At 44.8% G+C, this 23688-nt stretch overlaps 1 protein-coding gene across 10 annotated transcripts in view; it reads right to left on the bottom strand.

The window, feature by feature from the left end:
* Nucleotides 1–7435: 7435 nt before the first annotated feature.
* The window catches only part of KLHL18 (kelch like family member 18), a 71580-nt gene continuing 55327 nt past the window's right edge, over nucleotides 7436–23688 (bottom strand). For 8 of the 10 annotated variants that reach the window (XM_022573303.3, XM_089918096.1, XM_022573302.3 and 5 more), the window contains 4 exons: nucleotides 22251–22488; nucleotides 18223–18327; nucleotides 16508–16619; nucleotides 7436–15772 (listed from right to left, as the gene is read on the bottom strand). In XM_022573303.3, the coding sequence (XP_022429011.1) occupies nucleotides 15386–15772; nucleotides 16508–16619; nucleotides 18223–18327; nucleotides 22251–22488 (842 nt within the window). In that variant the 3' untranslated portion in view covers nucleotides 7436–15385. Of the gene's footprint in view, nucleotides 16620–18222; nucleotides 18328–22250; nucleotides 22489–23688 lie in introns of all 10 variants that reach the window. The other 2 variants (XM_022573306.3, XM_089918101.1) reach the window with 2 other exon arrangements.

Genomic DNA, 23688 nt, shown 5'->3' with positions numbered 1-23688 from the left:
ATAACCACATATAAAATAACCACATATATAAAATAACCATATATATGTCATTACATATGAACCTCATGGTAACCACAAACCAAAATTTGTAATAAATACGCACATACAAAAAGAGAAAGGAATCCAAACATAACACTAAAGACAGTCATCTAATCACAAGGGAAGAGAGCAGAAGAAAAAGAAAGGAAACAAAAAGAACTACAAAAACAACCAGAAAACAATGAACAAATTGCAGTAAGTACATGCCTATCGATAATTACTTTATATGGCATATATGGCCTTCAGTAAATAAATGCAAATGATGTAATTGAAAAAAAATTACTATGAATGTGAATGGACTAAGTGCTCCAATCAAAAGACAAAGAGTGGCTGAATGGATACAAAAACAAGACCCATATATATGCTGCCTACAAGAGACTCATTTCAGAAATAAAGACACACATAAACTGAAATTTAGAGGACAGAAAAAGGTATTTTATGCAAATGAAAATCAAAAGAAAGCCTGGGTAGCAATACTTATATCAGACAAAATAGACTTTAAAACAAAGACTGTAACAAGAGATAAAGGATATTACATAATGATAAAGAAATTGATCCAACAAGGAGATATAACAATTATAAATATATATGCACCCAATCAAGGAGCACCTAAATACATAAAGCAAATATTAACATAAAGGGTGAAATTGACATTAATACAATAATAGTAGGGAACTTTAATACCCCATTTACATCAATGGACAGATCATCCAGATGGGAAATCAGTAAGGAAATACTGGCCTTAAATGACACAATAGATCAGGTGAACTTGATAGACATATATAGCATATTCCACCAAAAGCAGCAGAATACAGATTCTTTTCAAGTGCACATGGAACACTCTCCAGGACAGATCACATGCAAGGCCACAAAACAAGTCTAAATAAATTTAAGAAGACTGAAATCATATCAAGCATCTTTCCTGATCACAACAGTATGAGACTAGAAATAACTACAAGAAAAAAACTGCAAAAAACCCACAAAAACGTGGAGGCTAACCAATATGCTATTAAACAACCAATGCGTCACTGAAGAAATCAAAGAGGAAATTTTAAAAAGTACCTGGAGATAAATGAAAATGGAAACACATGATCTACAATCTATGGGATGCAGCAAAAGAGGTTCTAAGAGGGAAGTTTAATAGCAATACAAGCCTACTTCAGGAAACAAGAAAAACCTCAAATAAACAATCTAACCTTACACCTAAAGGAACTATAAAAAGAAGAACAAACAAAACCCAAAGTTAGTAGAAGGAAAGAAATAATAAATATCAGACCAGAAATAAATGAAATAGAGACTGAAAAAAACAATAGAAAAGATCAATGAAACTAAGAGCTGGTTCTTTGAAAAGATAAGCAAAATTGATAAACCTTTAGCCAGACTCATCAAGAGAAGGCCTAGATAAATAAAATCAGAAACGAAAGAGGCAAACTTACAACTGACACCACAGAAATACAAAGGATTATAAGAGATTACTATGAACAATTATATGCCAATAAAATGGATAACATAGAAGAAATGGATAAATTCTTAGAAATGTACACTCTCCTAAGACTGAGGAAGAAATAGAAATATAGGGACTTCCCTGGCCCTGGTGGTCCAGTGGTAAAGAATCTGCCTTACAACACAGGGGACGCGGGTTTGATCCCTGGTCAGGGAACTAAGATCCCACATGCCGCAGAGCAACTAAGCACGCACACCACAACTACTTGCGCCTCAACTAGAACCTGCGTGCTGCAAACTACAGAGCCCACGCATTCTGGAACCCGCGCGCCACAAGTAGAGAGAGAAAACCCACACGTCACAACGAGAAGCCCGTGCACCACAAAAAAGATCCTGCATGCCTCAGCGAAGATCCCGTGTGCCGCAACTAAGACCTGACACAGCCAAATAAAATAAATAAATAAATCTTTTAAAAAAAGAAATAGAAATATGAATAGACCAATTATCAGTAGTGAAATTGAATAATAAGAATTAAAAAAACCCTCCCAACAAACAAAAGTCCAAGACCAGATGCCTTCATAGGTGAATTCTACAAAACATTAAAAAAAAAAATTTGGCTGCACCGTGCAGCATGCAGGATCTTAGTTCCCCAACCAGGGGTCAAACCTGGGCCCCGGCAGTGAAAGCACCAAGTCCTAACCACTGGACCACCAGGGAATTCCCTACAAAACATTTAAAGAAGAGTTAACACCTATTCTTCTCAAACTATTCCAAAAAATTAAAGAATGCTTCTGAACTCATTCTAAAAAGCTTGATGTCAAAACCAAAGACATCACAAAAAAAGAAAATTACAGGCCAGTATCACTGATGAACACTGATGCAAAAATCCTCAACAAAATATTAGCAAACAGAATCCAACAATAAAATATCATACATCATGATCAAGTGGGACATATCCCAGGGATTCAAAGATGATTCAATATCAACAAATCAATCAATATGATACACAACATTAATGAACTGAAGAAAAAATCATATGATCATCTCAATAGATGCAGAAAAAGCTTCTGACAAGTTCAACATCCATTTATGATTAAAAGAACTCAGGGGTTTGGGATTAGCAGATGCAAACTATTATATATAGGGTAGATAAACAACAAGATCCTACTGTATAGAACAGGAAACTGTAATTAATATCCTGTGATAAACCATAATGGAAAAGAATATATATGTGTATAACTGAATTGCTTTGCTGTACAGCATAAATTAACACAACACTGTAAGTCAACTGTACTTCAATAACATTAAAAAGAAAAAAAGAAAAAACCTCTCAACAAACTGGGTATAGAGGGACTATACCTCAACATAATAAAGGCTGTATATGACAAACCTACAGGCAACATCATATTCAATGTTGAAAGTCTGAAAGCATTTCCTCCAAGATCAAGAACAAGACAAAGATGCCCACTCTTGCCACTTTTATTCAATATAGTGCTGGAAGTCCTATAGTTCAATATAGTGCTGGAGGGAAGGAGGGAGGAAAAGAGAGAGGGAGGGAGTGAGAGAGGGAGGAAGGGAGGGAGGGAGGGAGGGAAGGAGGGAGGGAGGGAAGGAGGGAAGGAGGGAAGGAAGGAAGGAAGGAAGGAAGGAAGGAAGGAAGGAAGGAAGGAAGGAAAGAAGGAAGGAAGGAAGGAAGGAATGGAGAGGGGTAGGGAAGGAAAGAATGGAGAGGGGTAGGGAAGGAAGGAGGGAGGCAGGAAAAAGAAAAGAAAAAGGAAAGAGGAAGGAAGGAAGGAAGGAAGGGAGGGAGGGAGGGAGGGAGGAAGAAAAGGAATCCAAATTGGAAAGAAAGAAGTGAAACTGTCACTGTATGCAGATGACAACATTTTCTGTACTTCATATAGAAAATCCTGAAGATGCCACCAAGAAACTATTAGAACTAATAACTGATTTCAGTAAAGTGCAGGGTACAGATTTAATATACAGTAATCTGTTGCATTTCTATACACTAACAGTGAACTATCAGAAAGAGAAGAAAACAATCCCATTTACAATTGCATCAAAAATAATATTATACCATGCTCATGGATTAGAAGAATATTGTTAAAATGAACATACCCAAGGCAATCTACAGATTCAATGCAATCCCTATCAAAATACCAAATGCGTTTTTCACAGAACTAGAACAAATGATTCTAAAATTTGTATTGAAACACAAAGGACCCCAAATAGCCAAAACAGTCTTGAGAAAGAAGAATAAAGCTGAAGGTATCACACATTTCAAACTATACTACAGAGCTACAGTAATCAAAACTGTATGGTACTGGCATAAAAACAGACATATAGATCAATGGAACAGAACAGAGATCCCAGAAATGAACCTACTCTTATTTGGTCAATTAATCTATGACAAAAGAGGCAAGAATATACAATGGTGAAAAGACAGCTTCTTCAATAAACGGTGTTGGGAAAACTGGACAGCTACCTGCAAAACAATTGAACTACACAACTTTCCACACCATATACAAAAAATAAACTCAAAATGGATTAAATACTTAAATGGAAGACTTGAAACCATAAAACTCCTAGAAGAAAACATAGGCAGTAAGTTCTAAACTGGCAGTTCAATTCAGTGGGGAAAGGGTGGATATTTTAATAAATGAGGCAGGCCTAACTGGTTCACCATCTGGAGGAAAAAATACAGTATCTGCTAAAAATTCTAGCTGGATTAAAGACACACGTGTAAAAAAATAAAATAACATCTTTCAAGAAAACCCAATGGCCAACATATGGAAACAAAGAAACAACCAGCTGAGAAATGACTGAATAAATGATGGGACATATACACCCTGGGACATGACACAGACTTTAAAAATGGATTAGACCTTCAGTAGAAGGTGTGGGGAAAAGAAGGCTCCAAAAATTATGTACAATGGAATCCATCTTCTGTAAAACAGAAACTCCCAAACATGGACCTGCAGATACATACAGATGCTTTATATTGGTGTAGCGAAAAGAGAAGAAAATACCCCAGGGTATTAATGTGGGTTATTCTGGGGGAGCTACTGATACAAGAGGTAGGAGAATGAAGTCAGCAAAAAAGGAAAAGAAAAAAGTGGGAGCTGCACTTTAGCAAGGATGACTATGAGGCACACTTCTGCATTTATATGAGATAGGAGGGGTATGTATGAGGTGACATATGCATAAAGGAATTAAACATTTCAAAACCGTGATAATCTTGAAGCCCATGTAACATCGAGGAAAGTGTTTGTGTCAAAAGACAAAGGCAGGGCCTTCCCTGATGGCGCAGTGGTTGAGAGTCCGCCTGCTGATGCAGGGGACATGGGTTCGTGCCCCGGTCTGGGAAGATCCCACATGCCGCGGAGCGGCTGGGCCCGTGAGCCATGGCCGCTGAGCCTGTGCGTCCGGAGGCTGTGCTCCGCAATGGGAGAAGCCACAACAGTGAGAGGCCCGCGTACCACACACACACACAAAAAAGACAAAAGCAGGATTCTGAAGTTAACCCACACGGAGGACACACCTGACTCCAGCAAAGGAGCTGCTAAGCTGGGGTTGTCCCCACGTGATGGAGACCACAATGCCCTTGGAGTCCACAGGTCGCCTTACCATCTCGGCCTGAACTGCACGCCAGGATCGGGAGCCCCAGAGGAGACAGCAGACTTTGGGGACTTAGAAGCCACAGTGGAAAATCAGTGTCCGACTGTTTTTTGTTTTTTTTTAAAACAGCTTTATTGAGCTATAATTGACATACAATAACTTGCACATATTCAAAGTATACATTTTGTAAGTCTGACATAGTATACATCTGTGAAACCATCACCACAGACAGTGCACATATCCACCATCCCCCAAAGTTTCCTCACACTCCTTTATATCCCCTGACTCCTCCCAAATACCCTCCTCACCAATCCTGTTGTCCTCAGGCAACCTGTGATCTACTTTCTGTTGCTACAGATTAGTTTGCATTTTCCAGAGTTTTATATAAATGGAATCTGCTATAGAATGGAGGTTTTTGTTCCCTCAAAATTCACATGTTGAAATCCTAACCTCTAAAGTAAGGAGGGGAGGGCGTTTGGGAGGTGATTAAGTCATGAGGGCACAGCCCTCACGAATGGGATCAGTGTCCTTATAAAAGAGACTACAGAGAGCTCCCTTGCCATGCCCATCTTGTGAGGACACACAGCAAAAAGAGAGCTGTTTGTGAACCAGGAAGCAGGACCTCACTAGACAGTGAATCTGCTGGTCCCTTGATCTTGGACTTCCCATCCTCCAGAACTGTGAGAAATAAATTTCTTTTGCTTATAAGCCACCTGGTCTTCGGTATTTTGTTACAGCAGCCTGAACAGACCAAGACAGAGCATACAGCATATACTCCTTTTTTGTCTGGCTCTTTCACTAAGCGTCATTATTTTGAGATTCATTCATGTTGTATCAATATATCAGTCATTCCTTTTATTGCAAAGTATGGATGTATCACAATTTGTTATCTGTTTTATCTATTTTCTCTACCACTTATTGAGTGGCCTTGAGTAGGTCTCCTCCCCACTCAGCCTTTATTTGCACATCTATAAAATGCGGATAGCCCTGCTATCTCTTCAACCAGGCTGTTGGGAGGATCTGACAAGACTTGATATGCAATGCTCTATAAAGAACCAAGGAGAGACTTCCCTGGTGGCACAGTGGTTGAGAATCCGCCTGCCAGGGCCGTGGACACGGGTTCGAGCCCTGGTCCGGGAGGATCCCACGTGCCACGGAGCAACTAAGTCCGTGCACCACAACTACTGAGCCTGCACTCTAGAGCCTGCAAGCCACAACTACTGAAGTCTGCACACCTAAAGCCTGTGCTCCGCAACAAGAGAAGCCCCCACTTGCCACAACTAGAGAAAGCCCGTGCACAGCAACAAAGACCCAATGCAGTCAAAAACAAATACATTAAAAAAAAAAGAACCAAGGAGAGCTCTGTTTGGGATGGAGGGGGCCACACCTCTTATCTGCTAAGGCAACTGTGTCTGAACTTCTCCCCAAACCATCCCAAGAAGAGAACAGGCCCTGAAGCCCTGGAGAGCCACTGGAGGGGTATGAACAGGAGAGTGACACAATTTTGGTTTACAACTTTACAATTTCACTCTGGCTGCTCTGCTGCCTATAGACTGCAGAGTGCACAAGGGTGGAAGCCGGGGCACAAGGGTGGAAGCAGGGACACCACTTAGGAGGCCACTGTAGTGATCCAGGTTCTAAGGGATATGCTGACGGTGTGGACTAGGATAGAAGTAGAGGATAGAACTGGATTGGAAATAGAGTCAACAGAACTAGGTCATGGCTTAGCTAATGGAGGTGATGATGATGAGTAACTTTCATCCCTTCCCCCCTCTAAAACCCAGCACTGGGTTCCTAACTAAACCACTGGGAAGATGAGAGATACACTATGAGGATGGGGAAAACTAAGGGCTGACCAGGTTTGAGGTTCCACTTTGGACATGGTCATACTGGGACATATTCAAGTGCATATGTGAGTCTGTGCTGGCCCAGAGATAAGACTCCAGATGCCTTCCTCACATATGGGAAAGGGCAGTATCAGCTAGGGAGAGCTCACTCTGAGCTCTGAGGCCTCTTTATATTTGGAAGTTAGAAAGAGGTGGAAGTGGGCAGTACCAGAGTGGAGAGAAGAGATGATCATGATCTCTGAGACAAGAAGAGGTGAGCATCTCCAGACAAGGGAGAGAGGGAAAGTGAGGGGCTTGTAAGGGCACAGACCAGGCCCACTCTGGTAATATCAATCTCCGTTAATGGTGCAAGAATATCCCTAAGCACAAGAATCCAACCTTCTAAGAAAAGTGGGTACCCACCCTCAGGAGGCCCCCAGGCAAGTGAAAAAATTGAATTAGAAATTTAAAATCATCCTTCAAATAACAGGCCCAGATGGCTTCACTGGTGAATTGTATCAAATATTTTAAAAAATAATACTAATTCTTCACAAACTCTTAGAGAAATAAGTAGGAAACACTTCATTTATTCTATAAGGCCAGTATCAAAGGCCAAAGACATCACAAGAAAAGAGAACTACAGAAAATAGCTCTCTAGTGAACACAGATGCAGAAATTACTCTTAAAAAATCAGCAAACCATCCAGCAACATAAAAAGGATTACACACCATTACTAAGTGAGATTTATCTCAGGAATTCAATGTTGGGTCAACATCTTGAAAATCAATTAGTATTATATACATATTAACAGCTTAAAGGACAAAAACCACATGATGATCTCAATAGGTACAGGAAAAGCATTTGATAAAACCTAAAACCCATTCATGACAAAAACTTCTTCAGGGCTTCCCTGGTGGCGCAGTGGTTGCGAGTCCGCCTGCCGATGCAGGGGACACGGGTTCGCGCCCTGGTCCAGGAAGATCCCACATGCCGCAGAGCGGCTGGGCCCATGAGCCATGGCCGCTGAGCCTGCACATCTGGAGCCTGTGCTCCGCAACGGGAGAGGCCACAACAGTGAGAGGCCCGCGTACCGCAAACAAACAAACAGACAAAAAAAACTTCTTCAACTTGAAAAAAGACATTGATAAAAAATCCACAGCTTAACATATTTAATGGTGAAGGACTAAATGTTTAACGTTTTCCCCCCTCAGACTGAGAACAAGGCAAGAATGTCCACTTGTGCAACTTCTACACAACATTGTACTGGAGGTTCTTTTTTTTTTTTGGCCAGGCCACGCAGCTTTCAGGATCTCAGTTCTGCAACCAGGGATTGAACCTGGGCCACGGCAAGTCCTAACCACTAGGTCACCAAGGAACTCCCTGTACTGGAGATTCTAGCCAGTGCAACAAAGCAGGAAAAAATTAAAGGCTTCCGGATTGGAAAGAAAAAAAGTGAAACTGTCTTTATTCACAGATGACATATCATGCATGTAGAAAATCCCAAGGAATACACATATACAATCTTTGATTTTAAAAGATAAAATCTAATAGGGAGTTCCCTGGGAGTCTAGTGGTTAGGTTTCGGCATTTTCACTGCTATGGCCCGGGTTCAATCCCTGGTTGGGGAACATCCCTCAAGCCATGTGGCGCAGCCAAAAAAAAAGAAAAGAAAAACTAATAGATTAGTTTAGCAAGGTCACAGGATATAAGATCAATATACAAAAAAACAACGGTATTTCTATATACTAGCACCAAAAAAAACCCCAAATTAAAATTAAGCAAGCACTTCCATCCACAACAGCATAAAAACAAAAATACTTAGGATCAATTTAACAGAAGGAAGTGCAATACTCATACAACAAAAATGGCAAAATATTGCTAAGAGAAACAGAGGGAGATCTGAACAAATGACATTCCATGTTCATGGATTGGAAGACTTTGTATTGTCAGTATAGTAATTCTCCCCAAATGAACTATAAATTCAACACAATATCTATTAAAAACCCAGAAAACTTTTTGTAGAAATTGACAAGCTGACCTATAAAAGCTATATGGGAATGCAAAGTACCTAAAATATTCAACAGAATTTTTAAAAAGAACAAAGTTGGAGAAGTTACATTATCTAATTTTAAGACTTACTTTAAAGCTGGAAAACTCAGTAGCATACAATCAGTGTGGTATTGGCTCATGGACAGGCATAGAGATCAATGAAACAGAATTGAGAGTCTAGAAGTAGAAGTAAACACTTATATTTATGGTTAACTGATTTCAACAAAGGTACCAAAGCAAGTCAATGGAGGAAGAGATAGCCTTTACAACAAATGTGCTGGGACAAATGGATATCCACGCACAAAAAAAGATGAATTCTAAAATTAACTCAAATGGATTATACACCTACACAAGAGCTAAAATTATAAAACTTCTAGAAGAATTTCTTCATGACCTTGGGTTGGGCAAAAGCTCTTAAGATATCACACCAAAAAGCACAATTCATAAAAGAAATAACTGATAAAACTAAACTTAATCAAAACTAAAAACTTCTACAACATTATTAAGACACTATTAGGAAAATAAAAAGACAAGCCACAGACTGGGAGAAAATATTTGCAAATCATTTATCTGATAAAGAATTTGTATCCAGAATATGTGAAGAATTCTTTAACTCAATAAGACATATGACCCAATTTAAAAATGGGGAAGTTTTCAGTAGATATTTTACTACAGATAGACAAATGGCTAACAAGAACATGAAAAGATGCTCAAAAACCGTTAGTTGTTAGAGAAATGCAAATTGTCAGTTTCTTAAAAGGTTAAACATAAACTTACCGTACGTATGACCCAGCAATTCCACTCCTAGGAATATATTCGAGGAATGAAAATATATGTCACACAAAAACTTGTACATAATAGCAGTACTATTCATAAAAGCCCTAAACTGGAAACAATCTAAATATTCACCAACTGATAAAAAAAAAAGGATAAATAAAATGTGGTATATCCATACAGTGGAATACTATTCAGGAACAATAAAATAAAAAGAACTATTGATATATTCTATGACATGAATGAATTTCAAAAACATTATTCTAAGGAAAGAAGCCAGACACGGAAGAACACATATTGTATGATTCCATTTATATGAAACATCTAGAACAGGGAAATCTATAGAGACAGAAAGCAAAATGGTGGTTGCCCAAGGACAGGGGTGAGAATGGGGACTGTGTATGGGCACGAGGAAGCTTTATGGATTGATGAAAATAGTATAAAATGGGGTAGTGGTAATGGTTGCACAACTCTGCACATTTACTACAAACTACTGAACTGCACTTACAATGAGTGAATGTTAAGGTATGTAAATTATACCTCAATAAAATTGTAAAAAAAAAAAAAAACCAACAGTGATGCAAAACAAAGGGAAACTAGGAAGCATGATTAGGTGAACTTTGAATCTGGCTATACCTGACCTCAAGTTCGTCAAGAAACATAATGGTTGTGTCTCTTCCATGTGTCTGGTGTTGGTACACAATAGTGGAGACTCTTAAGGAGCTCACCATCTAGTGGCTGAGACAAGCAAACAGGCCACTGCCCTGCCGGGATACAGTCAGGGACAAGCATGGAGGAGAAGTACTAGGCTGACCAGAGATGCCAGACCACAGCAGCCTTCTATGCCATGCTAGGTAGTTTGGGTTTTTATCCTGAACTGCAAACCTAAAAAAAGAGAATTAAATAGGGAACTGAGCTCCATTAGAGGAAAACATTTGTGTATCACTAGAGATGAAATAGGAAACAGTAAGCCTGGGATAATTTCTGTAAGAACTGTGAGATTCCCTTGCCATTTTTCCATTGGGTAATGTTATGTTATTGTGAGCAGCAGTAAAAACCAGTACTGTTGATCTTTGGGGTGAAGAGGAGTGGGCTCTGCTGCTAGTTGGGAAAGCAGAGTTCAAAGAACAACAACAGCAAAGAAATGGACAGTCAAGCAGATGAGTCTAGCTAAAGTTCACTGGTCCACTCTCTACCCATGAGCTCTTTGGTTCTGAGCAAAGGGGTGTAGGCTACATGGAAAGGGCTGTTAATACTTTAGAGGCATTTGACCTTTCTCCCACAGTAGAGCCCACAGATAATCTGGTTTCCTTTTTTTCCACACAAAGGTACCTGTTTCCATAATCCAAACAGGGTTCTTCTCTTTCTCTCGCTGCTCAGTCTGCTTCTCGAAGGCCATCACAGTACTGGGCAGCAGACCTCCACACTCGGGGCATGGAGGCTGGATGAATCAGCTGCTCCAGAGGACGAAGACACTGCTTTCCTCAGGTGAACTGGACTGTGAATGTGGAGATCTGGTCTCCATTCTTGACGATACTACCAGTTAGTTGATGAATCAGGTCAGTTACTCAGCCCTTCTGAGAAAATGTATGTTAAAATGAGCTATGTCACCTATTGCACAGAGGTTACTAAGAGGACCAAGTGAGAATCAACAGTGTTTATATGTGAAACATGCTGAGGGGGTGTATGTGGGAGTGACATACCCTTCCAAAAACGTTTTTAAAAAGTTATCATCCAGGGCTTCCCTGGTGGTGCAGGGGATAGGAATCTGCCTGCCAATGCAGCGGACACGGGTTTGATCCCTGGTCTGGGAAGATCCCACATGCCGCGGAGCAACTAAGCCCGTGAGCCACAACTACTGAGCCTGTGCTCTAGAGCCCGTGTGCCACAACTAACTGAAGCCCGTGTGCCTACAGCCCATGCTCCGCAACAAGAGAAGCCACCGCAACGCGAAGCCCGCGCACTGCAACGAAGAGTAGCCCCCGCTCGCCGCAACTAAAGAAAGGCCATGTGCAGTGACGAAGACCCAACACAGCCACACACACACAAAAAGTTGTCATCCAAGAGTACAATCATTACCCACTGGATGAGGCTGACCATAAACTGACTTTTGGAAAAGTGTGCATGAAGAGTTTCCTAAAATCCACCACCACAGTAACCAGGATGCAATCTCAGGAAGGCAGATCTGGAATGTGGCTGTATCTGGGAAAGAGGAAACTAAACACTGGAGTCTGGTTCTCACACTGGGATGAGCATACCAACCATGGTGGAAACTTGCCTGCACAACGGCCTGAGCTGCACCCCAGCCCTAGGGAATTGGTCTCTGGGGAGGGTTCTACAAGTCAATCTGTGGTTTAAAAAATTTCCAGTGACTTCTATGTACACCAAAGCTAAGCACCTCTGGCTTGGAGGTATAAAAAAGGAGCTGGGGGTTTTGGCTCCAGGTGGTCCCAGGCAGTCACATTCCACTTAGGAACTCTAGGAGTTTTATGGCAGGGAGTGAAGAAAGGGGGAAATCCAAGAGAAGTGGTGATCCGGACAGGAGCAAATATGCAACACGCTCATGAAGTCTTTTGCATATATTTTTCATCAGAACCCATTCTCATAAAATATACACGTCTCTCCAAAGACTACTTTTGCCATGCTATTGGGCTTTTTCCTTAATTTCACAGAAATATTTTCACTTTGTCCAATATTTTTTCACTGAATTACGATAAAAATATGATTTACCTCTAATTTAAAAAAAATAAAATCAGGAAAGGGCAAGAAGATATTAGGAGTGTACTCTTTATTTCTCTTTGGTTTCTTAACACAAAAGACATGCGTTCTATAAATAAAAGGAATTAAGATTTTTCTGGGAAACAATAAATTGGGGGGAGGGGGAATCGGAATTCCTACCTACTCACATCTCTGTGGCCAAGTCAAAAGGCTGGACTTCAGCTCCCATCCTGGCTTTGCTCTTGGATGAAACCCAGAAGAGAAGGTTACTCGTGTTATCTAAGGGGAAATACCCTAGGACAGCGAATGCCACAGTCCTCTGCTCAGAGCTGGGCCGGACCCCAAGGTTCACTGTCCACAGTATCTGCCCTATACCCTTTTCACAATACCTATGGGTGGCATCTCTTCTTTTCATGGTTTTACTGGAAAGGCTCCAACACCAAAGGGTCAGACCAGCCACCTGTAAACAGTCATCACCGTCAGACTGAGAACCAACTGTGGAGAGTGTGAAAATGTTAGTGTTTGCTCACTTGAGCTCAGAGCCCAGATCAAGGCACTGGCTTCATCTTACTTGGAAACACTGACCCCAGGTGGAGCAGTGTAACTTCTACACCAGGAGGTGGGAGTAGATGTAGGAAGGCTATCACAAGAGCAGCAGATCATGGGAAAATGATCTCTCAACCCCAATGGCAAAATCTGGGTCAGCATCCTAAGGACCTGGTGAGGTCCACTGGTTGATTCTTTACACATTCACAACCCAGGTTTGTCAGTGCTGTTGCAAATTCACAAAAGAAAGGGGCTTATAATAAGAAGACAAGCACTGATAACTCCTCTCTAACAGGAATAACAGACCCCACCCTCCTTCCAAGTCTACCTCTAACAGGCAAACCGACAGGGAGCGAGAAATGCCAGAGCTCTACCACAAGCCCAGGCTCAACTATATCAGATTGTTAAGTCTTTTAAAATAAAAACATCATTTTCAAGTGCTTTTAGCAGAGGCCCAGCTCCTAAGTGGCAGGTAACAAAGGTACTTCCCTCTGGAAACATGGCGATTGCACACACTGGTAAACCTCACAGTCCCAGGGTAGGAGAGACGTCTCAGGTGTCACATGGTGCCTTTCTGAACAGGCTTCCAGGACACCCAGGCAGGCAGCGATGGGCAGGAGACCAACCAAGTAGAGATTGGGACCCTGAGACCCAATCTTGCATTGGAAATGTATCCTCTTTTAGTCTCTACTGGAAGAATTTTGGAAAACCAAATTTTGGCAGCAGCAGTTGAAGGACAGCTCCACTGCCCAGTGCACTGGTAAGAGAAGAGTCCTCCTGTTGGGGTCCCACTGTGCAGCATCAAGGTCCCATCCAGGGAGGAGGAAGGAGGAGCATGGAGTCTCTTCAAGAGGTCATTAGCTAAGATCATAGGAAGAAATATAAAATCTGTTCTTTGCAGCAGCAAGAGATTCTTTCGGCTTTTAGTTCTTTATGTCATAAAGCCAGCTTTGCTAGAATATAAAGGTCCACCTTGCTGGTCAGTCTGCCAAGGGCTGGAGGGGAGACCAGACCCCTGGAATTGGCGAGTGGATGGAGGAGCAGCGGACTGGCAGGGTAGATATGGTTACTGGACCAAGCCAGCCGTGGCTGGTGGAAGGACCAAGTCTCTGGTTAGGTTCTAGAGGTACAAATGGTCAATGTACCTCAGAAGCATCATGATGAAGAAAACTATCCAAGAATGATAGATGGGCAAATGAGAATCTGGCCAGACCTGCTGTTTCCTGCTGGTCAAACAAGGAAGGAATGAAAGTGGGGTGGGAATCTGCATGAGTGCCATGGTGGCAGTGGGAGATAACCACAGGGGCATCTGGAGCCTCCAGCGACAAGCTGGGAGCTCCCACCTAGAAGAGTGGCAATAACTTAGCCAACTCGCTAAGCCTACGATTAAAAAAGTCCTCTGATAGTGGGTGTGAAGACAAACCCCACGAGCACCTTGCTACAGGACTGGTCGAGTGCGCACTGATTCTGGACACACAGGGGCTCAGAGGGAACCCCGAGTGCCATGCGAGGCCTTAGGACCCTGGGATCCGAATGTGGGAGCGGATACCACCCTTTTCACGTTGGGTGGTTTTCCATTTAAACACATATTTGCCTCTAGTGTCTTTTATGTTTTCTTCTTGCAAAAAAATGTTCACTTTAAAAAATTATTTTTCTTTTCAGTTTCTTTCAAGTGTTTCTTTAACTTTCCTTCAGTTTCTTTCAAGTATCTTTTATCCTCTCCCTCTGTTTCTCCTGAACAAGATGAAAAAGACCTCGCTGAAATCCCAAAATTAGACACAGGAAAAGCTTCTGTTCTTCGTGCTTACTCAGCAATGCAGACAAAATTCTCGGTGCGCTCGGATGGAAGGAGGAGGTACGTGTGTGCAACCAGCACTGCCATGGCTGCAGCCTCGCAGTGAGGACAACCCGGCCTGTGTCCCTCCTCTCCCACCCACACCCCACAGTTTCCAACACGCTTGGCCACTGAAGCCACCCCATCGCAAACTGGCCACAACACAGCTGGCAAGCAGTAGGCAAGGAGTGTCAGATGGAAGACACTCTGCAGATGGGCGACCCACAGAGCTGTGGCAGGTGGGAGCTGGGCTTGGATGGAGCCTGTGGACATGCGGACCAGCAAAGCAGTCCTGTGTCACCAGCTGTGGGACCCAGAGGGGCTTCTGTCCCACGCTGTGCATCTTGATGACCTAGGCCTGAAGGTCACAAGGGCTGCACAGGGAGGGAGGACTTAAGCACCTGGAAAACTGTACCTCTGGCGAGCTCACATTTCACCCTGTCTTCTGGTCCACCACCTCTTCCGAGGGGGACTAACCCTGGAAGGAAGTGCCTGTGTTTGTACCAGATCCCTACTCCACCACATCCCACCCTTCGCCTTAGATGGTGAGGAGAGGGATGCAGCCCACACCGACCCCTCCCTCGTGACATGCCATGGGGGCCATAAACGTCCAGCGGTCCGTGTCTGGGTCGTACATCTCCACCGAGCTCAGGTTCGACTGTCCATCGTAGCCCCCCACGGCGTAGAGCCGCCCACAGCTGGCCACCAGGGAGACCCGGCTCCGGCGTGTGTGCATGGGGACTATCAGGCACCACTGGTCCGCCACAGAGCTATACACCTCAGCGCTGCTGAGGAAGCCTGAGCCGTCGTAGCCCCCGCACACAAACATCTTGCTTCCCAGGGATGCAGCTCCGTGCCGGCAGCGCTTGTTGAGCATGCCAGCCGCCGGGTGCCAGGTGGCTGTGTGGTGGTTGTAGTGCTCCACCTGCAGCGGGGAGACAGGTGCAGGCTCAGTCAAAGCCAAAGCTTGGTCACCGGTGGCCCACCTGGCATCAGGTCCCAGGGGGAGGCCTGGGGACAAGGAGCTCTGCCAGTGTGTGCTCTGCCCCTGATGCCCAGTTTCCTCAGCTGCGCACCTGCTCGTGGGCTTATAGGGACAGATGAGAGAGAGATGGCCTAACCTGACCAGTTCTGTTTACACCTGAGGAAACAAATCAAGGAGTTGCCCAGGATGCACTGCTATGTAGTGACAGAGCTGGGATGAGAGTAGGGTCTCCTGAGATCCGTGCACAGTGTGTTCCCTCACAGCATTGACTGACTTTGGAGTGACCAGCAAGTGGCTCTTGAGATTTTTTTAAAAGAATAAATGCAGTTTCAAACAAATTATCCAGAAGAATGCAACTATTTGAAAATTCACCCTCTTTATATGACTGGGCTTACTTTGGGCAGGAATTTCACCGGGTCTCACGCAGCATCCGCTGGGGAACTGAACAGGGTGGGGGTGTGGGTGGTATGGCCACACCCTACCTCTCTCCTTTGTGCACACTGGTTCCCATTCTTGGAAGCATTTCGGAGCATGCAGCAGATGGCCTGAGGCCTCTAGATGACACCTTACCTAGCAATGGCAAGGCTGAGGCTTTTTCCAAAGAATATCCTTTCAAAATAACTCGCAAAGATAACAAGAGTGGGTGCCCTTAGCCCAGGAGGAGCCCAGACTCACACTATTGAAGATCTGCAAACCGTCATGGCCGCCCGACACGTATATCCTGCCCTCAAAGACTGTAACCCCTGCAGCACTGCGATTGGAGCTCATCGGGGTCACCACAGTCCACCTTCAGGAAAGAGGCAAAGTAGAAGGGGAGCCATGAGATTTGGTGTTCCTGTCCTCCCAAGACAGCTTAGAAGGATTCAGGGGAACTGTGCTGTGCTCCGTCTCACCCTGGACAATCTCCCCACTTCTTATCGCCTCCCACACCACCTCTGCTAAGGGCTCACTCTGGCTGCCGCCTCTCACTTTAAGCTTCGGGCCCATAGCTGGTCATCTCTGCCGGCACTCAAAATTAGCATTGCCCAAGCAAGACGTCTCTGACAGATCTGCTCCTCCATCACACTCCCTGGTCTCGATAATGGGACCACTAGCTACCTAGTTGCTATACTTATAATCTCAGCATTTTTATGACCTCTTCTCCGTCATCCTCAACATTCTGTGGTCACCACGACCCCCCTGGTTTGCTTCCTAGTCACTGCTTGTCCCCATCCCACTACTGCTGCCCTAGCTCTGGCCTCTCACTGGACTACTGCAACAGTCCCCTTACAGGTGGCCTGGCTTTCAGAACATCCCCATTCCGATCCTGCACAGCACGTCCTCTAGTGAGGACTCCTGTTTCCTCTAAGGCAGAGTCCAAGTTCCTTAATGTGGTTCTTTACCACTTGGTCCTCATCCACTTTCCAGCTTCGCCTCCTGCCATGCGCCACCCACACCTGCTCCTCAACCACACACAGCTCTTTCTTATCTCCAAGCCTCTCTTCCTGCTGTCCCCCCACCTGGGATGCACGTCTCCCACTATCCACGATGGGTCTCCCCTTAGAAGACATCTCTGCAACCTGACTCTCCCCCCAAGCTGTAGGGAAGATGAGAGCCCTCCCCACTCTGTGCCCAAGAGCTCTAGACATAGGCACCCAAGGGAGGACGATCACCTTGTGCTGTGGCCCCAACAGACTAGGTGCTACTTAAGGATCTGAGACACCCTGCTCGCTGCCCGATACATAGTAAGTTGGTTAAGTGAATGGAATATTGGCTTAAAAGCACTGTGATGAATCCATTCTACTAATGTGCTTATATTGTTATAGTAAAAGCAGATTCAAATACTGAAATGAAGAACTCGGGCTAACCTTGCCAGTGTTTTCCAAAGAGTGTTCCGCAAAATAAGTCCACCAGATGGTGATAGGTGTTAGATAAAATGAAGTTAAAGAGGTTTCTCTGCCGCATAATTTTTCAGTCTTTAAAATAGTAATATGTATTATGGGAAGATGAGGCCTCTGGTGGTACAGACATCGATGCTTCCCAAGCTTCTTTGAGTATCTGAAATGTAACTTTTTTTTCCCAAATCCTATCCTACCCACTTTGGAAAGGGCTGTTCATCTATTTCTCATCCCTTTTCACCTGCATTTCTATTAAAATGCGCTGATTTAGTTAAGAGGTACAGAGCATTAATAACTGTTTCCAAGTATCTAAGCAGACTGTTTTCAGAATTTAGTTAATCATTCATTCATTTAACCAAAGGTTATTAAATGCCTATTATATGCAAGGTACTACAGAGGCTAAATAGGTGAGATATTCCCTATCCTTAGAAGCATGATTAAAAGACTGCAGTTCTGATTTTTCATACTCTGTTTAGCAAGCTTCAGTTGCCCCAGGGGAGCTGGAGTCCTTACTTGTCCGTCTCAGGTGAGTAGGTCTCCACAGAGTTGAGAGAAGAGTTGCCATCATAGCCACCACAGACGTAGATCTGCCCGTCCAGCACGACCGTCCCCATGGCACTGAAACAGAGGTGTCATCCCGGTGGGCCTCAGATTTCTTGGGGCAACCTCTCACGCTCACTGAGAAGTAAACCTAGCCCCCAACTGCCTCTTTCTAGAACAGACCTAAATCCCAGGAATGTGACTAAGCAAAGTGTAACACTGAGGGGAAAGGAGCTGCCCTGTGGTTCCTCTTGCCTCCCGCCCCCCTGCCTGGGGTTACTTCCTCTCCCTCCTCCTCAGTCCCTGATATGCTCATCTTCTGCCCTGCCGTGCTCAGGGTCTGATTTACCTTTAAGGCCCAGGCCAAATTCCTCTCTCTCCTCCTCCAAAAGCCATCCTGCATTGCCCAGCAAGAATTACTCCCTCCTAACCCCACACTCCCAGAACAGCTCCTTTATCACAGCTCCTGTCAGTCATCCATTCGTTCAGCACGTTTTCATCAGGCCCTCATGAGGCACACTGTCCCACGCACCAGGTGTGGAGAACTGAGCAAGCCAGACTCCTGCCCACAGGATACCAGGAATCGACCTGCCACCTCTTAACAAGTGGGGACCTCCTGGAAGACTGGGGTCTCTACCGGTGTGACCCTGACAGTACTTAATGTGGTGCTTTGTACGTAACAAGCCCTCAACATACGTTTGTTGTGTTACCTTGATTTTCCCACGCAATTCACTATAAAGTTTGACAGACATCTTTTCATTACATACACGGCCCTGCACGTCCCCTAATTTGTCTTAGTGGGTGAGGCAACAGCTTCTGGTTGTTTCGTACTTACTACACACATCAGGTGCTCCACACTTGCTATTTTCCACTCTCACCACATCCTGCATGAAGCATCACCATCACCACTGTATAGATGAGTAGCTGTGGCTTGGGGAGTCTGGGCTATCCTCTCAGGGCTGCCCAGAGAGGCATGCCTTAGATTTCAATGACACAAGTCTGATTCCCACACTGTTCATCATGCCAAGCTCTCCTAAGAATCTTCTACATAAAGCCTCATGAAAACTTAAACATGAATGCCAAGCTGCCCGATTCACTGTTTTCAAACCTGATGCTGAAGAAGATTAAAAATGAATCTGGGTGCCTAACAAATAGGAAGATAAACTATACCAGGCTTTATAGCCCCCTTTCAAATGTACACAGCAAATCAAAGTGATACACACGATGTCCCTGAACCAGCCTGAAAGAGGAAAAGGACCTGCCTTGGGAGAGGACTGTGGGAAGGTCACAACCTCACTAGACATGTCACTATCCTTCTAGAAGTGGACAAAAGTAACAATTTAGGAGTTCAACAAAAATGTGAGGAAGAATTGAGAGGTGCCACAAAACTGTGTGAGATTAACTATCAATGAAACAGTAAAGACAGTGTGAAGAGACAAGGGGAAGAAATGCTGACCAGTGTGGACTGGATAAGGCATGGGAGAAGGCTCCACGCAAGCAGCCTGGAAGACTGGAGAAGGACAGGGAATGACGGCAGAAAGGAGGCTGTCACCAACTGGCAGGACAGAGGGTGTGTGGTTCATCAGGGGAGAAGTGACTATGAACATTTTAAGGTAGCCTGTAATTTAAAGGGGACGAAATGGAGCTGGGCCCACACTACTAATAACAGGGCATTAACCACAGTGAGGGAAAGGGCTACCCGGAGGGCTCCTCCCAGGCAGCACTCCAAACCCTGTGACATCACAGCTAGCAAGTGGCCCAGAGCAGACACACAATGAAGAACAACTGATTGACATCAAAGTGAAAAAGGCCCTCCTGGTTGGGGATATATATGGAGCAGTGAGTCATTGGAGGCCACAGAAAGCTGCAAAGTATCCAAGGAGCAAGAAGGGGAAGTACGGAAGCAGAGGTGGGGGGTGGGGGGAGGAAGGAACCATGAGAGTGTAGCTTACGGCTTCGGGAGGAGTAGATCTTATATACATATTTTTTCTTCCAGAAACAAAGCTACTTTGGCCTTTTGTGAATCTTACTGGTACAAAGGCAGATTCCCCCCTGCTCAAGGCCACAAACACACACTACTGAACGTGATACACCATGTGTATCACGGACCATGTGTGACAGTTTCGTGTGACAGTTTCATGTGGCAAAGGACTTCCACACTGCAACATGACTCTTCTTCCTGACCACATGCAGTGACTTGATCTTTTTTTTTGGCGGTCATGTGATCTTACAAGTAGAAAACCCAAATCATGGCCAGACAAAGGGGTCTGTAAGGCAAATACTCAGACGAGAGAATTACAAAGCAGAAAGGCCTTTAAAGGGCAACTGGTCCAGTGGTTTTCGAACTGCCCCTTTCAAAAAAAAATTTCATTTAACTTTTTCCTCCTAAAGTTGGGCATATGTCAAGGAAGCTCAATACATAAAAGGGATAAACGCAGAGCCGTTCTGGTTAAACAGGTATGGGGCCTTGGATGGCTGTCCTATCTTCCGTTAGTTTCGGAAGAGAAACATCAGAGCGTCATCTGAAACCATGATCTGGGGGCTTCCCTGGTGGCGTAGTGGTTAAGAATCTGCCTGCCAATGCAGGGGACACAGGTTTGAGCCCTGGTCCAGGAAGATTCCACATGCCATGGAGCAACTAAGCCCGTGCGCCACAACTACTGAAGCCCGTGCGCCTAGAGCCCGTGCTCCATAACAAGAGAAGCCACCGCAATGAGAAGCCCACGCACCGCAACGAAGAGAAGCCCCGGCTCGCCGCGACTAGAGAAAGCCCACATGCCGCGACTAGAGAAAGCCCACGTGCAGCAACGAAGACCCAACGCAGCCAAAAACAAACAAACAAACAAACAAAACACCACAATCTGGGGCGGCTACCCCAAGGGTAGGAGAACACAGAGCCTGTCCAGTTACACTCTCCCCCTCCAAAGCTCCTGCCGTCCAACCATGACAATACCCCACACACAGCTGACATAAGGAAGGATGCTGCCAGTCACTTTGGCACTAAGAAGACTAAATAGAGGCACTATGTTTTCTTACTCAGGAAATGTGAGCAGGAGGAGACAAGTGGCTGGAAGGCGTTAAGAGAAATAAATTCGGGACTTCCCTGGTGGCGCAGTGGTTAAGAATCCGCCTGCCAATGCAGGGGACACGGGTTTGAGCCCTGGTCCAGGAGGATCCCACATGCCACGGAGCAACTCAGCCCGTGTGCCACAACTACTGAGCCTGCGCTCTAGAGCCCGCGCGCCTAGAGCCTGCGCTCTGCAACAAGAGAAGCCACCGCAATGAGAAGCCCGCGCACCGCAAGGAAGAGTAAGGCTGGCCGCAACTAGAGAAAGCCTGCGCACAGCAACGAAGACCCAATGCAGCCCAAAATAAATAAATAAATAAAGTAATTAATTAAAAATTTTATTTAAAAAAAAAGAGACATAAATTCAGTCCACCTCACAACTAGCTGTGTGCTCATGCCTGGGGGACGTGTGGCATCCAGAAGTAAAGAGCATTGTTGTAGTTCACACACTCCCTGGTAGTGAAAGCACATGTGGGGCAGGGATCCTGGGGGAAAGAAAGTATAAAGAGGAACACCTCGGATTCCCTTTTATGACTAATAAAGTTAAATCCTCCTTATTCTTCAGGTTTCAACTTTAATCTCATCTCTTCCCTGAAATCTTCCAGATGTTCCAGTCCAGCTTCTCTCCTGCCTCGCATCTTCCATAATACAAACCTTTAGTTCTTACCTGGCACTTAAATAATAATACAACTTCCACACGTCCCTGTCTTCCCTGTCTTGTCTCCCCAAGTTCCTCAAAGGACAAGGCAGGGGTTTTACTTTTAAGCAGATGGGGGCTGGCTTCCAGGAGGTACGGGCAGTGGCTGGCCTGGCTGCAGGGGATCCCCAGGCTGAAGCTAGCGTCTACTTTATAATGTGCCCTGCTTGTCTAGCATGGTGTCCCCCAGATGCCTGGTATGTATGCTCAGGATGTACAGACCGGCTCCCAGAATACCTTCTCTTGCTATTCATGCTCCCCACACGGGTCCACGTGTCCGTCTCTGGGTTGTAGACCTCCACAGTGCTCAGCCGCAGCTGGCCGTCATATCCCCCGATGGCATAGAGGAGTCCGTTCACCACGGCCACACCGACACGGCTGCGGGCTGTGGTCATGGGATGGCACTTCTCCCAGCGATTGGCGATGGGGTCGAACACTTCCACCACATTCAGGGAATCACCTGCATAAAAATTTGCTACTCAAATTAAAACAAATGAGACCGCTCGTTTAGATCACAGCTGTTGCGCAATGATTATACGGAATGTTCAACTTCGTCCTATCAGCTCTTCCCGCAATTACTCAAGCCGGGAGGGCCCACTAAGAAACTGCAGCCATGACAACCTCAAACTTAATTCTTTAAGGAAAATCAGAATCAGACAGGAGGCATTTATTTACTTTCTAGAGAGGGCAGTTTTAAGTTGCAAGGAGGTTCTTCACCTGCTTAAAGGCAGAGGTGAAGGCAAATGGAACCACTATTTCCCCGACACAGAGCAGGAGATGGCTTCCAATGCGACTCTCACTTCCTAGCGGTGACCCTGGGCAAGCTGCTTTGTGTCCCCATCTTCTGTTCTCACATGTGAAATAATCTCCATAGCAGAGTTCCCATGAGGATTAAATAATATGTAAAACACCTAGCACAGTTCTAGAATATACCAAGTGCTCAATACATAGTAGTCACAGAAGCAAGGAATAATAACTCCAACCCTACCGTTTTCATCAGTTTTTTAAGATCAAATAAAATAACCCCCTCCCTGTTTTATTCTGCTTTGGGACACTCAGCACCTGCCATGCTCTAGCATTTACTAGTTGAGGACTTACCTTTTCCAGGTCATATGGTTAACAAGTAGCGTAGGCCAGTACCCACCTCCCATTAACTTTCAATTAAAAACGAAACTGCCCAGGACTGCCCACCAGCTCCCCACCTCCCACCAGCTCCCCACCTCCCACAAGCTTGGGCTGACTCTGAAAAGGCTTGGCCTTCACATCCGAGGTGACGACTCCCTTTGCCACTGCACTGCAAGGTTTCAGGTGTCTCCCCTGCCCTCTCCTAGACTGCTACTGCCCTGCAGTGGTGCCTGGGGTGGGCAGGAGTGGGGGTGCCCCATGGAGGTTTCCTGAAAACTTGACTGTATGATACAAGAACTGCCAATAATACACGGACTACAAGGCATGTGGGTTTCACTGGAGGTAAGAGGTGAAGAGTAAAAAGTATTGATAGTGCAGACCGTGCGTATTTGGAGGATCTTCCTTCTTACGGTGACACTCTCACAGTCTAAGTCCAGAGATCCACATGACCGAATGTGATTAGCCTGGTAACAGAATTGGGTCTCTGATTATATCCTATCCAAAGCTGAGTAAATCCCATAGGTGACGTGATATTAGGGGAAGAGTGCAG

This window comes from Delphinapterus leucas, chromosome 10 (assembly GCF_059928025.1).
Source record: "Delphinapterus leucas isolate spDelLeu-1000000601 "Yukka" chromosome 10, BTC_Dleu_Yukka2, whole genome shotgun sequence".
Lineage (NCBI taxonomy): Eukaryota > Metazoa > Chordata > Mammalia > Artiodactyla > Monodontidae > Delphinapterus > Delphinapterus leucas.
Note: the sequence above shows the minus strand (reverse complement) of the source record. Positions and strands in the feature narration are given on the sequence as shown.